This window comes from Pseudophryne corroboree, chromosome 1 (assembly GCF_028390025.1).
Source record: "Pseudophryne corroboree isolate aPseCor3 chromosome 1, aPseCor3.hap2, whole genome shotgun sequence".
Classification (NCBI taxonomy): domain Eukaryota; kingdom Metazoa; phylum Chordata; class Amphibia; order Anura; family Myobatrachidae; genus Pseudophryne; species Pseudophryne corroboree.
Genome location: NC_086444.1, coordinates 137,926,422 through 137,944,138, shown reverse-complemented (window position 1 = coordinate 137,944,138; position 17,717 = coordinate 137,926,422). Strand labels below are relative to the sequence as shown.

Here is a 17,717-nt window from a genome sequence, read left to right as displayed (position 1 = left end):
TTAGGCCCTTTATTTTTAACATTAAAAATATTTATATTGACCAAGTTTGTATTATAATGCTGTAAATATTAACCAATAAGAACTGGATTATTTTATTGAGTTTTTGTTAGTTAGTGCAGTTCTCCTTTTGCCTACTTATTTAGAGTTTGACGCTCTCCATTGAACAACCGCTTTTATTTGACAGCGCCGGTGTGGTCAGTGTTTCTTGTAGTTCTTCCTTTTAAATAATTGGCGCATTAAATCATTTTGGCTATTAGTCCGCACCCTGCAGCTGCCTGCATCTCGCAGGATATTGCATTTACCCCATCATGTTAAAAAAGGACATGGGCAAAACCGTGGTTAACGCTAAACTAGCAGGGAACATAGGAACCATATTTTGGACAAGTTTGAGTGTTTCCTGGATTTGAGACACTGTTATCCATTAAAAGAATAAATATATAACTTACTCTTCTACTGCATTTGGAACCCAAAAACAGTAGTAAATGTGTCTGCCACTCTTGAAAGCATGGTTTGTGTTGTGGTTAGCAGTCCTTCCTTTTTGAGGTCATTAATAAAAGTCCTGACCAGGGGCCTAATTCAGACCTGGATGCAGTCGCACGGTCAGTTGCAGCTTGTGCAGATGCGCAACTTTACACATTGTGGCTGCTTCCAGGACGGCAGTGTGATTGACAGTGGCGGCCTCTGGGAGGTGGGGCATCCTGAACGGGGGTGCGCTGGGACCGTTTTCAGGGGGGCCACGTGACGTCATACGCAGCCGCTCCAATCAAAAAAATGGGGGATGACCCCCCTGCCAGGGGTCAACCTTAGTTCCAATACATCCGCAATCTAATTGCGGACACATCAGGAGGCGGTCTCACAGATGCTGGACGGCCTTTGTAAAACCAATTTTTTTTTCTTCAAATATCAGAACATCAGTTCGCCATCATCAGATCTTCGCCACAATCGCAACTTTCCTTTTCACTGCTGCGCAGCCACCGGGTACACACTGGGGTAGCTGGGGGGTGGTGGTGGTGAGGGGGTTAATTTACACTTCCCCAGCGGCTGCTATTGTCTGTAGCTGCTAGTGGTGGTCACGCCATGCTGACTGATCAGTGATCGACAGCACAGCAGACACTGGGGTAGAGTGCATGGATGCAGAGGGCCCGCAAGGTCCCTCTGAGAGCGGCAGCTGCGGGAAGTTTCTCTTCCCTGCAGCTGCACACACTGTGTATCTGAATGATTGCATCCTGTGCGACCAGATCAGATAAGGCACCTGCTGCTAGGCAAGTGGTTAAAGGGATAGTATGGTAAGCCTAACTACTTAGAAACACAATTCAAGGTTTAACTTGGCCAAACTAAGACTATGATTAATTATTTTGGGCCACTGTGTGAAATTCATTGCCTGAACAGATTTACAATGCTGGTCTTTGGTAAATGAGGAACGTAATTGCCTGCCAATTCAGTCTCCACAAGCTCAGCTATAGGTGGTCAGCTGACTCACCTGTGGCTGAATTGGGAGTCCCCTTCTGACCTGCAGTATCTAATAAGTGATCGTTTCCCTGAGAACAACTCTTGCTGGGTAGGATATCTGTTATTCTGCTCTCTGGTTTTATTTCTAGCATGCATTCTCTAATGGGCTCTTCATAAAATGCTATTATTTTTCTTTGCAGATGATTGCATGGTGAATGTCACTTGCTATTTATACAGCTTCTGTCAGTAGACGTATTACGGATTTATCGATGTGTTAAATGTTCCTTAGCTGATAATGGGAAATTGTTGTATTGACATAATCACAATTCCATTTGGAACACACAACATGTCTGTTCAGTAATACGCTGGCTGAACTCTGGGTCAGATTTTATAGAGATAAATATTGGCAAGGAGAGATTATTCCTAGAAACCACTGCTTCTAATTATAGTCTCATTTTAGTCTTCAAAAGGCTTAGCAACTGACCTTAGTAATTTGCTTGGAACATTCCTGGTATGCTTGTTGTATTGCAGCCAAACTTGGAGATAAACCACCATGCGGACAAGTCCCTGGACAGCTTCTGTAAGTGGCAGAAATCTATTCTCTCACACCAGAGTGACGGAAACACCATTCCAGAGAATGGCATCGCTCACCACGACAATGCAGTTCTCATCACCAGGTAGGAGCCGGTCTGCTGCTTATCCGATTGGCTGTGCGATGCTTCATCTATTGTGTCTGTGATATATTAGGCCGCATGATGACTTTTCTAGAAGGATAAATAATCTAGCATTTTAAAGCTGTTTGCCTTCATTTAAAATAGTCAAAGACACAGATGTACTATTATGTTATGAGCAACAAGTTTCTAAAGGAAAGTAATGGAAAAATCTGTATTATTTTTTTTTTTTTTTAATCTTTTATTATTCTTTCTAGTTGGTTTTGAGCCAAAAAGCATTTACATTTATACTGGTCTTTCATTTAGCTAATGCAACTCTCCTGCTGTGCGTTCCTGTGCTCATAACTGTAAGCGTGGGTCAGAGCAGGATGGATGCGGTCAGGACGGGCTTTAAATGAATATATCACTGGTGTATTTATAATGGGTGCAGTGTACACCGCACACCCTGCGCCCATTATTTTTAATACTTACCCTCCGGAGTCCTGTGGCGCAGCAGCAGCGCTGCAGAAATCACTGGGAAAGTGGCCCTCCGCGCCATTTTCCCGGAGATCTGCTCATGCGCTGTAGACTCTGGGACGGCGCTAGGGACACTAGTGCCCAGAGCTAAGCACTGCCGGCTATGGAGGAGGGGGGCCTAGGCGGAGCCTGCACACAGGCCACCTCCTCTCTAGAAACGCCCCTGAAATATATACACTGTGGCTTCTGTCGTGCCAAACAGCCCTTCTCGGGGGCGCCAGGTCCCGGGCGACGTGGCCACACTGAGGGGTAAATTTACTACAGCTTCTAAAAATGAAAAGAGGTGATGTTGCCCATAGCAACCAGTCAGATTCTGTCTATCATGTTCTAGGATGCAATAGAGAAATGATAGACAGAATCTGATTGGCTGCTATGGGCAACATCACCGTTTCATTTTTAGAAGCTTTAGTACATTTACCCCTCGGTGTCTTATTCGCTCAAAATGTGTATCTTTATTTGCACATATAAAACAACCGGAAGGCAGAACTACTGAGCTAGACGGCACTGGTCAGTTTGATGAGCGACATTTGTACAGTACATTGTGTGTAAATGAGTCTGAATCTGTATACGAAGCACTACGGTGCAATGGCTGCAGCTTTTTCTCAAGGCAAGTTCTGTTGTGCATCACTGCGAGTATCTCTTCGCCACACTACACAGCTTGTGCGACTCAGTCACGCCACGTGTCTCACGCCATATGGCGAATTTAGGCTATGTGTATGTGTACACAACTGTATGTGCACAGGAGATTGACGCGGTCATCGTGGGACTGCCCATTGGTATTAAGCTAAAGAAAGTCCTGATGCAAGATATTTTCATGCACTGTGTTGCTTATATAGGATCAAGTTAAGAGAATCCGCACAAGTCTGGCTGTCTAGCGGTTTCCCACAAGGCACCATTTTATTGTCAGTGGTTGCAAGTACATCTATAAACGTTAATACCTCTGTATGTGCTAATAGGATACCAGGGACTCCGAGCCATGGCTTTATGGATTTACAGTCACTTTCTCACAGGCAGAAGTAAATGTTCAGACACAAATCCTTTGTTCTGTCACTGAGACTTAGAAAGTTCTTATCTCTGTTTCTGGTGCGTTGGTACAGCTATTATAGGCACTATAATTATCCCAATCAGGTACACAAGTTAAAACATCCTTTGTAAATAGCACGTAATTTACTGTGTGTTTTTTCCTTAAAATCATAGAAAATCATGGATGTTATTAAAGCTCTCTCTGTAGTTCATCTCCCTCTCCTAAATTTCAAACAATACAGCTGTGTCCTCATACACCTAGCGTCCACACTCCTTGTGGAGCGAAATGCCTGGTGCGATTGAGCTGCGCCGAGTTGTATAGCGTTTTGTGGTGTGTGAAAGTGCTTTAAATCACAATGCGTTACGACAAAACCGCTTCACGAGATTGCACTAATTAATTTGATCTGCGCTCCTTATACACCTGTGTGCGACTGAGGCTGAATCATATTTACCACATCACATTGCAATTTATCGGCGCCAACAGTTGCACAGGGCATGGCGTGCCGAGAAGGGTTATTCGGTGTCACTGCAGCAATAGTGTATGAGGACACATCTGTACATTTAGGTTCTACAACTAGAATGCTAGTATTGCTATGTGTGTGTCCTGCATCCACCTGAGATATCCTTGGGTTGTCATGCGTCTGCTGTTTACTCCACTCTGTCTCTGGTCACCTATGTAAGCCGGTCACTATATCGACGCCGGAATCCCGCAAGCCCGACTGACACAGACTATACCCACTCCTGGGTATCCACGACACCCATAGAGTGTGATTAGAATCTGTGGCGAGCCACCGACCCCGTAAGGGGCTTCATTGCACTCTGCCCCCCATCCCGACAATCTAAACACCGGGACCTAGGCGTAATTGCTAAAAATTATTTTGTCTTTATTTAGTTTTTAGTAAAATAGCGTACTGTTTGGTAATTTATGATTATTTTATTAGCCTGGTTTCCAGACAGCTGTTATGCACCTACAGTAGTTACAATGCTGCTGATCTCTGTAAAAATACAGTTTTTCCTCTACTGTCATAAAGGAATGTATTTATAAATAAAATCTAGAGTGTTTTCTAGATGAATGTTTGAGGCACGGAGCGAAAGCGGGCACTTTTTTCCATATTATTAAATTCTTCTGAATTATTTTGCCATATTTTCATTGAGGCTCAGCATGATGACTTACGTGGAGAGAATATGAATGAATAATATGTCTGCAGGATTTTTGTCACTCACCTTCCTACAAACTATATCTCACTGTGAGTCATACAAATCATAACATTCAAAGGTTTCACTGAGGAAATGTGTTTTGTGGCACCAATATAGGATGTCTGTTATAACATTCACTAATTTATTTCCCAAACCCTGGACAGCGGCCAGTTGAGTAGTCTGCATTTTTGCATATGAAAAATGCTTGCTATTTTTTTATTGAAAATTTTATAGGAGCAGAACATGCGTAAGCTAAATAATTTTCAGGTGAAATGGAGAGCTGGATTCTGTTTTATTACTTAATCATGAGTGCTTTTCCTATAATTCTAAGAGAATATATATAAAACCTTAAATATACACATCTGTTTGTGTTTGTGTGTATGTGTGTGTGTGTGTGTGTGTGTGTGTATATATATATATATATATATATACTGTATATATATATGTATGTATATATTAAAAAAAAAATTTGGCCAAATTATATAGGTTTATATAGAATATGTTTTTATAATTTAGCTGCAAAAATAACTTGGAGAAGTTTGCGGTATAGATGTTATCAGTGTAACACCACTGCAGTAATATCACCTACAACAAATTCTGAGTGACAGCAAATTAAGGGGAGAAAAAAACAACTCAATAATTAAATGAAGAGATGGATGAACTCCTTGATACTGACAGCTCTTAATTACCTATTCTGGCACAAGGTGGCATTTTTGCCAACTAGTTTGACTGTTTGTTTTTGTTTTTACCTAATTGACCAACCACAATAAGAAGGATTAAAATCTGATTGCATGGTATTTGATCAGGGACAATACAAAATTATGCCTGATGATGACCTCTATTAGCGCTTAGGGGAGGTCACAATCATGAAGTCTGATTGGCCTGGGTGACACATGCTAGGGGCAACTGTTGAGGGATTCAGCAGCCTACAAAGTTTGTTCATTGGTGCCCATGGCTGGCGAAGGCTCTTGACAAGTTACCCCAGCCTTGTCTTTGCTCCGAGCTCCTGGCTCTTGTATGCGAGTATTAGTTTTAGTTAGTCCAGTCCTGGACTCCCAGATACAGAGCTGAGTGAAAGCATTGGCTGAATTAAATTGTAGGTGCGTTTGGATGTATTGCTTTATAGTCAGTATTTTGGGATAGTATATGACTGGCTGGATCTGTGCAGTTTGGCGGTCAATTAAATTGTTATAACATTTGGCTAGCATAACCTCCCATTATGAACATTAACTATTATTAATTATATTATTATTTTTGTTAGTATTATCATTATTCTTGAGTTATAAATGTCCTCCTCTAGCACAGCACCCTAGTATTCCCCTTTCATACAACAAATGCCGGGTCGCACCCGGGATTTGTACACTGGTACATCCAAGGCACGACCCGGCTGAGACCCCTTTCAGACTGGCAGGCCCCGACCCAGCTTGTTGCCAGGTCATTTACATCACTGCAGAGGCGGAGCTTGGGGATTACATCATCTTCAAGCGCCAGCTCTTCCTATAGTGTGAATGGGACCTGGGTCACATCGGCCAGGCTGACCCGTTCACACTGCACTACGACATGGGTTGAAGCTGTGTTCAACCCTGGTTGCTACGCAAGTTGAAACACCATTAAAAATGTTAAATTACTGTACATACTGTTGCTTTGTCTTTGTGTGACGCTGATGCTAATACAGATACCAGGTCATGTCTGTTTAAGAGGGATGTAACTAGGTGTGTGTGGAGGGGGCACTGCACATAGTGCTGCGGGTTAGGGGGCGCTGTTGGCGGCACTCGTCAATTACCTGTTTTAATTACTTTCACTTGCAGCTTCCCCCCTTTTTGAAACCAGCATCTCCTGACCGTCCCTGTTTCCTACCCCAACCCCTTCTGTCGCTAATAACTATACAGCAGGAGTGTTAAACTTGCGGCCCCTACCGCATCCTTTTGCGGCCCCTGGCCAGGGGTCCTTATGTGGTCCGTTGGCAGGAAATTGAGCCAGAACGCTGACCAGGTTAGAGGCATCCATCCGGCACCGGCCCCCGCTCCGGGATGCAGCTCACCTCGTCCGAGCTCCATAGGATGACCAGGGGCCGGCTCTGCAGCCGACACCCTCCAGCGGCAGCAGCACCGCGGGCAGAAACGGGCTCTGGACATCAGCAGAGAGTGAGGATAGGAGTGGGCTGGAGCAGGGGCAGCAGACTGAGGCTGAGGTGGAGGCTCTGGCACAGGCCAGCAGCAAGGCCCCCAGCACACACAGCGAGCAGGGGAGCGACTCCATCACCTCCCGCCCAGTATCTCACCTGCAGCATGATGCTGCTCTGCTTACCTGCCTGGCCTCTTATATCACTGGGCCCCGCTTCTGGCAACCCAGTGGTGTCCCTGTCACACAGCAGCACACTTTACACACTCACACAGCAGCACACTGTACACACACTCTCACACACCACACAGATGTAGGAGAAAATACAGTAGTGCCATTACCACAGTAGGGTGCCGGCCTTCTGTTGGGGCAGCCAGTGAGCGGGGGCAGGGTGTCTCTGCTCTCTGAGCTCCTCTGTCTTGCTGACCTGATCATACTGTCTGTGCTGGCTGGAGCTGGGGGCCGATTGCGCTGCTGGAAGGACAGAGCCGGTGGCCTCTCTCCTCACCTAGATGCAAGTACTGTAATGTTCAGGCGGGGGCCGCAGTGCTGTTCGCGCCTGCCTGCTTTCAAATTACTGAAAACGACCCTCCAAAAATGGCTGTAGACAGTTATGACAGTTATGAGACCTCCTCTAGTATCTTTAGTAACTGTCTCCTCTGAGGCGGCGACCATCTTGGGAGGAACATTTTCAATAGAGCACTGCCTACCAGTGCAATACCTCACCCACTGGTGTGATCTCCACCTCCTGTGACAGGATCCTCCTGCTGGTGCGGTGACTGCCTACCAGTGCAATACCTCACCCACTAGTGTGATCTCCACCTCCTGTGACAGGATCCTTCTGCTGGTGCTGTGACTGCCTACCATGCTGCATTGGCCTTGCTTACTACCATTGTGGCTAATGCTAACAATTTGCTAACCCCCAATTTGTGTTGGGCCCCACTTATAGCTGTCAATTATTAATTTAACTTGTTGAAAAGTGAAAAGGAGACATGATATTTTCTGGGAGATGTATCAAGCCGCAGAGAGAGATAAAGTTGGGTATTTGCCCAAAGCAAATGATGCTTCTAACTACAGGTATCATTTCATGTACTGTGCTAGATAAGTGACAGAAGATGATTGGTTGCTTTGGACATCTCCACTTTATCTCTCTCCAAGGCTTGATACATCTCCCCAAGAGTGCTGTATATAAAATATATGTCTCGCTGCTATACAGCAGGTCAGGAGCACCAGCAGGACAGTAGAGTAATAACCTGTGAATTTAGCATGCAATAAAGAACGGAGACTCAGTCAATGAATACATAAAAACATTTTTAGTTTATGCTAATATATAAAAAGTTTATTATGAAGAATATTTAACAAATAATAGTTGCGACACGTCTCACAAAACAGTCAGTTTTGGAGACTACCCACAAATATTAAACAGGCCCTGAATGTATGTATTGGGGACTGCAATGGATATTGGAGATATTTAGTGCATTCCTCCTATTGCGATCACAAAGGCAGCCACAAAAAGATTCTACGGCAGTTGGTAAACTGCAAAACTCACCAAGCTCCAGAATGCAAAGCATTTCTAAAGGCCCATACACACTGGGCGATTTTGAGCTGAAAGCAGGTCACTTTTGGTGTGTTGAGCTGCTTTCAGCTCAAAGCCGCCCAGTGTGTTTGCACAAGCCATGAGCGGTGAGCGCTGATGCGCGCTCCCGCTTCATGAACGGCGGGGTGAGCGGCTTTTCATAGCGCCTGCTATGGAAAGCCGCTCACCCCCGCTGACATCACTGGGCAGGGGGGAAAATAGCTCGGTGTGTATGCATTGAGTGATTTACAGCCCAGCGATGTCAGCGATCATCGATGTGCATACACGCTGTGTGTATGCACCTTTAGCTTGGCCCGGCAGCTAATGCCATTTCTAAATGGCGTTTGTAGCCCGTGGGCTACATTATGCAATTCTTCCCTGGAGAGGGATCCTTGGGATCCCTCTGCATTACTGTCTGCTCTCACATATGCAGTCTGACAAATGCACATGTGAACTAGCGCAGCCGGGGTCTAAACCCAGAAGTAAAGTGATCGCATTAGCAATTATTTTACTTCTTATACATTGCAGGGACAGGCATGAGATTAATTATGGCATAAAAGCTACACCTCTGGACTCACGAAGAGTCATCCTTCAGCACTCAGGAGAGGAAAAACCCCCTTGGGGGAAAACCTCTGGGGAACCATGGCCTCAGGATCGCCCTTCCCTCTGGGCATTAAGAGGTGTACTAATAGAGGGATCAGTATGATATCCCGGCGCATGGGATCCCAGTTATCGTAATACTGTCGCCGGGATCCCGGTGCAAAAAACACCGACAGTGGTGAGCAGGGGCGTCAGAACATTTATGGGCTGGGGGTGCAAGATAAATCCTTATTTGGTGCCCCCTGGGAGAAGGAGGCCATACTACAGGGACAAAATGGAGGCAGCACCATGGTGGGGAGGAGGTGGGAAGTGAGAGGGAGATTGTCAGGGAAAGAGGGAGAGAGAGACTAAGAGAGGAAAGAGAGTGTTAGGGAGAGAGAGTGTTGGCGAGAGTGTTGGGGAGAGAGGAGAGAGAGTGTTGAGGAGAGAGAGTGTTGGGGAAGCGAGAGAGGAGAGAGTGTTGGGGAGAGAGATAGGAGAGAGTGTTGGGGAGAGAGAGAAGAGAGTGTTGAGAGAGAGGAGAGAGTGTTGGGGGGAGAGAGAGAGAGAGTGTTAAGGAAAGAGAGGGGGAGAGTGTGTTGGGGAGAGATGAGTTAGGGAGAGAGAGGAGAGAGAGTGTTGGGGAGAGAGGAGAGAGAGTGTTGGGGAGAGAGGAGAGAGAGTGTTGGGGAGAGAGGAGAGAGAGTGTTGGGGAGAGAGAGAGGAGCGAGTGAGTGTTAGGGGGAGAGAGAGAGGAAAATGAGTGTTAGCGAGAGAGAGAGAGAGAGAGAGAAAAGAGAGTGCGAGAGAGAGAGGAGAAAGAGTGTTAGGGAGAGAGACACTATTGTACCTGCCCTGATTACACAGTAGCACAGGAGGCGGGCACTTCTCATCATTAGGCCATGCCCCCAAAACACCCACGATTTGCGGCAGTTTGGTACTGCTCTGTTGGGATCTAGGGGTGAGGGAGCGCCATTGCCTAGTCCCTGCGCTGCACGGAGGTTGTAATGTGTGGTTTTTAAACTGACCGCACATCTCGCCTCTCTTGTTTTTGGGGTCTGCCCCCTTGCCCCACCCATTCTGACGCCTCTGGGGGTGAGTAAAGGAGTGTTCTCTCCTCTCACCACCCCCTTAACCCTCCCTGTCCATAGCCTAACACTAACCTCCCCCTTTGTGCCTGACTTTAACCGCAGAGCTGCCTAATCCTAACCCTCCGTCCCTGCTGCCTAAACCTAACCCTCCCTCCCCTGCAGCCTAACCACCCCCGGGGGTGCCTAACCCCAACCCACTCTACCCATGGCCTAACCCTAACCTCTCCCCACCCGCGGTCTAAATCTAACCCCCACGGGAGCTATAGGTAATGGGAGGGGTGCTATACTTACCTATACCTGCCTATACTTGCTAAAGGTCAACTGCTGTATAGACTAAGAGGAAAAGATTAAAAAAAACATTGTTAGTGGATGAACAAGCAGAGAGACAAACTGCAAACAGTGGTGTGGTTGTGTAGAGAGAAAAATCTCTCTATGTAAATATGTTACTGTAACTATTAAGGGCATGGAAAATGCCTAAAATAAGGACAGTTAACCCAAAGGGCCTATTGTTTTTATACAATACACACATTGGGGGGATAAGTTGGGCAGTACGGACGGTGTAATGGTTAGCATTAGTGCCTCACAGCACTGAGGTCTTGGGTTCAATTCCCACCATGGCCCTAACTGTGCGGAGTTTGTATATTCTCCCCGTACTTGCGTGGGTTTCCTCCGGGTACTCCGGTTTCCTCCCACAATCCAAAAATATACTGGTAGGTTAATTGGCTCCCAACAAAATGAACCCTAGTGAATGTGTCTGTGTGTACATGTGATAGGGAATATAGATTGTAAGCTCCACTGGGGCAGGGACTGATGTGAATGGACAAGTATTCTCTGTAAAGCGCTGCGGAATATGTGTGCGCTATATAAATAATGGTAATAAATAATAATAATAAATAAGTTCTTTCTTATAGTAATGGGTACCTTCAGAAAAGAAATTTGACCAGTAAATAATAAAAGCTATAAATTGCTAACATTTAGGGGTCAATCCAATTAGGTACGAGTTGCCATTGCTGCGACATTTCAACACTGGCAACGGCACCCCAACTCCCACCTTTTGTGGCCAGATAATGCTGCGGGCACTTTTGAGCGAGTTTGGGCTATTGGAAAGTGCGGCTGTTGTAAGACAAACTCGCACCTAATTAAATTGACCCCTTAGTTGTTAAATGCAATACAATAGTAAAATATAATGGCGTAATTGTGGGCCTAGGGGGTAATTCCAAGTTGATCGCAGCAGGAATTTAGTTAGCAATTGGGCAAAACCATGTGCACTGCAGGGGAGGCAGATTTAACATGTGCAGAGAGAGTTAGATTTGGGTGGGTTATTTTATTTCTGTGCAGGGTAAATACTGGCTGCTTTATTTTTACACTGCAAATTAGATTGCAGATTGAACACACCACACCCAAATCTAACTCTCTCTGCACATGTTAAATCTGCCTCCCCTGCAGTGCACATGGTTTTGCCCAATTGCTAACTAAATTCCTGCTGCGATCAACTTGGAATTACCCCCCTAGTTCAGTTGTGGCCGTTAAAGTGATTGTTGCTGCAATCTTTTGCCATTCTCAATTGCATCGCAGTCCACCCTGAGTGAGTCTGAGCAGCAGAGGCGTCACCAGGTGTGGGTACACCCGGTGCGCACTCTGCATCACTACACCCCCCACCCCCACTCCCTCTTCCCACACTCACCCCGTCGGAGCAGCGGGCGGATGGAAAGGGGGCGTGGTCTAATTAGAAGGGGCGTGGGCGTGCGTGTCTCCTCTGCTTCACTCCGGGGGGTGCGTGTATCCAGCTTCCTCTGAAATGCTGGCTGCCCCTGGAGACTAGGCAGCGTGCAGTGCTGGCTCCTTTTCTGTGACAGGAGCCTAGTGCTGCAGAGGATTATCACACTGCAGCACTCGGCTCCTGTCACTGCAGAAGAGCCAGCACTTGGTGTCACCCCTTCCATGGGTGATACCTGGGTGCGGGCCGCACCACCCGCACCCGCCTTCTGACGCCACTGCTGAGCAGTTGTAGGCTGAGCAAGTCTCCTAGACACAGAGGGCTCTCCAGCAGATACACAGGTCGCAATGGGTAATTTATACACGTAGTAAAAGAGAGCGTGTATACAGTAATAAAAATTAAAATTTATTAGTACACTTAAAATCAATCATGCTAAGTTAGCATTGATACATTGTATTAAACCAGAACCACATACACATTTTGCTGTAAATTTGCTGGTGGGGTGTGTTCAAACTGAAATCTAAATTGCAGTGTAGAAACAAAGCAGCAAGTATTTACCCTGCACAGAAACAAAATAACCCACCCAAATCTAATGCTGGCCATACACTTGTGCGATGCCCTGTGACGCGACAATGCGGGGCATCGCACCAGCAGTTCAGGTGCGATCAAATCGCACCTGAACTGCCAAAGTTGTTACCATGCGATCATGCAATAGATCGTATGGTAATCACGTGATGGGCACGTCACCGCCGAGTGGGAGTGGCCTCTGGCCGCTCCTGGCGGGTGCCCATCGCACATCGCAGTGCGATATATCTCATGTGGGTTTGAAACCACATGCGATCGCAGTGCGATGCGATAAATATTAAGTGCAGCACATAATGTCTTGAGGCGCAATATTCGACCGGCGTGCCCGCGCATCACGTCTCAAGGTACTAAAATGTGCATACAATCCTCCGATTTCTCTCACAGATGTGGTCGAAATCGAAGGATAGCACCGATTATCTTATAAGTGTATGGGCACCATAACGCTCTCTGCACATGTTATATCTGCCCCCCTGCAGTGCACATGGTTTTGTCCATTAGATAACAAATTTGCTGCTGCGATCAGATCTGAATTACCCCCCTGGTTTTGCCCAACTGCTAACGAATTTGCTGCTGCGATCAACTCTCAATTAGGCCCCTTGTGCGCAGTGCAGCTTACACGCATGCACAGTGAAAAATCATTGAGCCACTTGCATGCAACAGCAGCTTTGCATCCGCATCTGGATCAGGCCCTATGTGCGGTAAGGAAAAGAACTCTAGGAAAAAGGGCTATGTCACCTTTATTATATGCAAAGATAGGGAAATAGTCACTTGTTACATCTCTATTTTACATAATTTATACCATATTGTTCCATTTCATCATTTGGTTATTCTATGGGGGAGATGTATTAAGCCCTGCAGAGTGATAAAATGGAGATAAAGTACCAGCCAATCAGCTCCTAACTGCCATGTTACAGGCTGTGCTTGAAAAATGACAAATCGTAACTGATTGGTTGTTAGTTATTCTTTCTCCACTTTATTACTGTTCCAGCATTAGTATATCTGCCCCCAGTTCATTGATAAAAAGGTCATCCATTCCACTATCTCCAGAGGAGCGGCTTATCCAATTTTGACATTAAGGGAAACGAACAGAGAAAAATAGGCTCCCCACTACTACTGTGGGCATTATGTGTATAAGTGGCACTACTACTGTGCGTATCATGTGTATAAGGGGCATTACTACTGTTGACATTATGAATATAAGGGGGGCTACTGTGGCCATAATATGTATAAGCAGCACTACTGCTGCGGGCATTATTTGTAAGGGGCATTGTAACCGTAAGCATTATGTGTATAATGGGCACTATTGTGTATTGTAACATGACTAGGGGGCGCTACTGTGTGACGTAATGTGAAAAAGGGACACTACTATGTGGCATACTATGAATCGGGCACTACGTGTGGTGTAATGTGAATAAGATTGTGCTATTGTGTGGCGTAATTTGAATTGGGAGTACTATTGTGTGTCCACGCCCCTTCTTTGTGAGACCACACATCTTTTTTCAGGCAGCTTGCTGTTACTTTAGAAAGTATGGGAAGGCTCAAATTTATTGTTTGCAAGGGGGTGCCAAACACCCTAGCACCACCTCCTGTCCCCACACCATCTGTTTGTCCTATACTGAGCTGCCCCCTTCTGCATGTTTTGTATTGTGCACTCTCCCCCACTATAGTCTTTGTTTTGTACTGTGCTCTGAATTCCCCCCACCACACACACAATTACACAAGTATAGTAACTTACCTCCTGCATGTTATCCTCTAGTCCTTACTGCTTCGGCGACCCCTCCCGCCATCTTCAACTGACACTTTGCAGATCTCTTTGCCGGTCACCCGACACTCTGCAAATCTCTTTGCCAGAACTTTTCCAGATGATGATCTAAACAACCAGAATTTCTTGATCAGACATACTATGTGTATAATTGTACTATTACATTTTGTTATGTACTTTTCAATTGTATTCATTTGCAATTTTTCTATTTTATTAACTTTTTTAATCTAAAACCAATATCCTGTCTCATAGAGACCCAAGTCATCTGCTCCCGATTTTATCTTCCCTAGTGTTAGTGTGCAGGTTACACTCATAAAGATAGAGCTGCTGTAGCTATCTTTTATATTACAAATTAAATTATGTGTATAAGGGACACTACTACTGTAGGCATTATGTGTATAAGAGGCACTACTGCTGTGGACATTATGCATTATGTATAAAGGGCACTACTGTGTGGCATTAGGTGTACAGGGGCCACTACTACTGTGGACATTATGTGTATATGGGGCAGCACTACTGTGTGCAGTATGTATATATGGGGCACCACTACTATGGGCATTATGTACATAAGGGGCACTACTACAATGGGCATTATGCGTATGGGGGCACCACTAATGTGGGCATTGTGTGTATAAGGGGCACTACTACTGTGGGCATTATGTGTATCAGTGGCACTACTAATGTGGGCATTATTTGTATGGGGCATTACTACTGTGGGTATTATGTGTGTAATGGGCACTACTGTGTAGCATAATGTGGCTAGGGGGTGCTACTGTGTAACGTAATATGAATAAGGGACACTATGTGGCGTACTATGAATCAGAGGCACTACGTGCGGTGTAATATGACTAAGATTGTGCTTTTGTGTGTCGTAATTTAAATTGGGAGTACTATTGTGTTGCCACGCTCCCTCTTTGTGAGACCACACCCCTTCTTCACGAAGCTCGCTGTCACTTTACAAAGTATGGAAGGGCTCAAATTTATAGTTTGCAAGGGGGCGCCGATCACCCTAGCACTGCCCCTGCCCGTCAAACACCATCTGTATGTCCTATACTGAGCTGCCCCCTTCTGCATGTTTAGTATTGTCCAATCTCCCCCACCATACTATAGTCTCTGTTTTGTACTGTGCTCTCAATAACCCCCACCACACACACAATTACACAAGTATTGTAACTTACCTCCTGCATGTTGTCCTCCAGTCCTTGCTGCCTCAGCGACCCCTCCCGTCGTCTTCAACTGACACTTTGCAGATCTCTTTGCCGGTCACCCGACACTCTGCAAATCTCTTTGCCAGAACTTTGCCAGATGATGAAAAAACACAAAAGACTATCCTTAAGCATAGTACTAATTTAAGTACAATAGAAATAGAAGTACAATAAAATGTCTACGAGTCAACCACTTTTAAAATTTTCCTTAAACCAAACATACTTTAAAATGTATCAATTTGCCATTTATCTATTTTATTTACTTTTTCATCCCAAAGCAAGATCCTGCCTCATAGAGACTTATCTGCATCCCCTGTATGTGTGCTTATCCTCCATACTGCCATCTTTATTTCTGTAGGGCTACATTTTTATTCCTAAATATGTCATTCCTTCCTGAGCTTCTCCTAATTATATGTCCTTATACCTATATTCCCTGTTCTGTCTATCTTGTTTTGCCTTTCAGCGGACTATACTTCACTCTGTCTTCCTTACCCCCCTCCATCATACCGTGCTAAGTAGGACTCACCTCCTCCTACCTGTCTTCCTGCATGCTGACTGGAAACTTTAGCAGCTGTAGATAGAATGTTACAGGATGAAGCATTGTGATGTCACAGGCTAGTGATGTCACAGGATAGGTGTGTGATGTCACAGTAACCAGCAGCAAAGCTACCAAGTTACAGCTATCTTACATATACATTTTATACATCAGTTACAACTGGATTTACATGAGTTTCTAGTTTAAAAAAAAATTAGACTAGTGTAGAAAATTAAGTATAAGGCAGTGTTGTACAGAGTGCCCCAATATATAGGTAAAGGGAAAATATAAGTGAAAGGGATTTCTAGACTAAATCACCACTTATATTTTCTAGGGAAATAAAGCTCTTTATCTGTGTATACACATATACACATATACAACTGTCCCAATTTTTATGGGCGGCTCCATTTTTTGGGACTGTCCCGGTGTCCCACCCAGGGGCCGAGCGTCCCACGTGGGGGGCAATTGGGAGCCTCCTGTCAATTGCTCCTCTGCTGTAGAGCTGTCTGCTTGGCCCACAGCGTATAGGCACTGTCCCTATTTTAGGTATGGATGAAGGGGGAGAGGCGCACCAATTGTCTTTCTGGTACAGAGCACCAATATATCTAGTTACGGCTCTGCTGTTTAATGTGTAATACATTTATAAATCTTGTGAGATCAGTCTTGCAAGTAAAGAGCGTGACCAATGTTTACTGGATCAGACTTTAAATAAAATGTTAATAATTCTGTTAATGCGTGAGCTTTTTTGTTACTTATTTGCACTTTGTGGTGGCTTACTTAATACTTCATAGGGCCTATTTAAACATGTTTGTTTGTTTGTTTGTTTCTTTAATTACCGTTACTAGAAATGTTTAAGTTATCTATTGTGGGAACAGCTTTACAAGTATTGATATGTCCATAGGAGTTCCATGAATCTAGATATATTGTACCAAGCTTCACTTTTATTATTACCATTGCAGGAGTCATGTGGCAGCCGGTGCTCAGAAGTTAGTAAGATTGGCCTAATAGAAATCTACGGTGTATTTTATGGCCTTAGCAAACTTCAGAAATGTATAACCCACATTTTTATTTTAAAATGATGGGAGCTGTATATGTGACCTACATGCTGTTCACGTCGGCATTTTCACATCTTGATGTCGGCCTTTTTTTGGGCCAGGGGGGAGATGTCTGACAGATGATGGAGAGTTACATTTATACAATTGTAGATCTGAATACAAAATAACACAATTATAGATCTGAATACAAAATAACAAATGGATTTACGGTCCATGGATTTACGTACGTACGTACGTACGTACGTACGTACGTACGTTTAAAAACAGCAGAACTGGCGAATCTTGTGGTGGTAATTTAGAGCTTCCTGAACATTTCTCAAATAGAAGTAGTATTGGCAACACAACTACACAAAAAGGGTCTCATTGACAAAGTGCAGAACGATGATGCAAACCAGAAAGTAATTTTTGGAGGTGCTGTGCAACTACAGCTGTAGATCTAGATTTAATAAGCAAGATAATTTGCAGAAGTTTACCCTAGCAAATGGTAGGAGTTGGGCAGATTAAGGAGTGTTCCTGTAAAAGTTTGGAGTAGGAGCACCAATGCACCTACTTTTGTGTAACAAGATTTTTTAAAATGTGGTAATAGGGTAAAGAGTTTGTCATTCTGAAGGTGTTCTTTGCAATGCACAGGAGGG

At 44.8% G+C, this 17,717-nt stretch overlaps 1 protein-coding gene across 1 annotated transcript in view; it reads left to right on the top strand.

Moving 5' to 3' along the window:
- Positions 1–17,717, top strand: part of ADAMTS6 (ADAM metallopeptidase with thrombospondin type 1 motif 6) — a 452,024-nt gene that overhangs the window by 113,825 nt on the left and 320,482 nt on the right. The window contains exon 7 of the mRNA XM_063963153.1: positions 1,981–2,126. Coding sequence (XP_063819223.1) covers positions 1,981–2,126 — 146 coding nt within the window. The remainder of the gene's footprint in view (positions 1–1,980; positions 2,127–17,717) is intronic.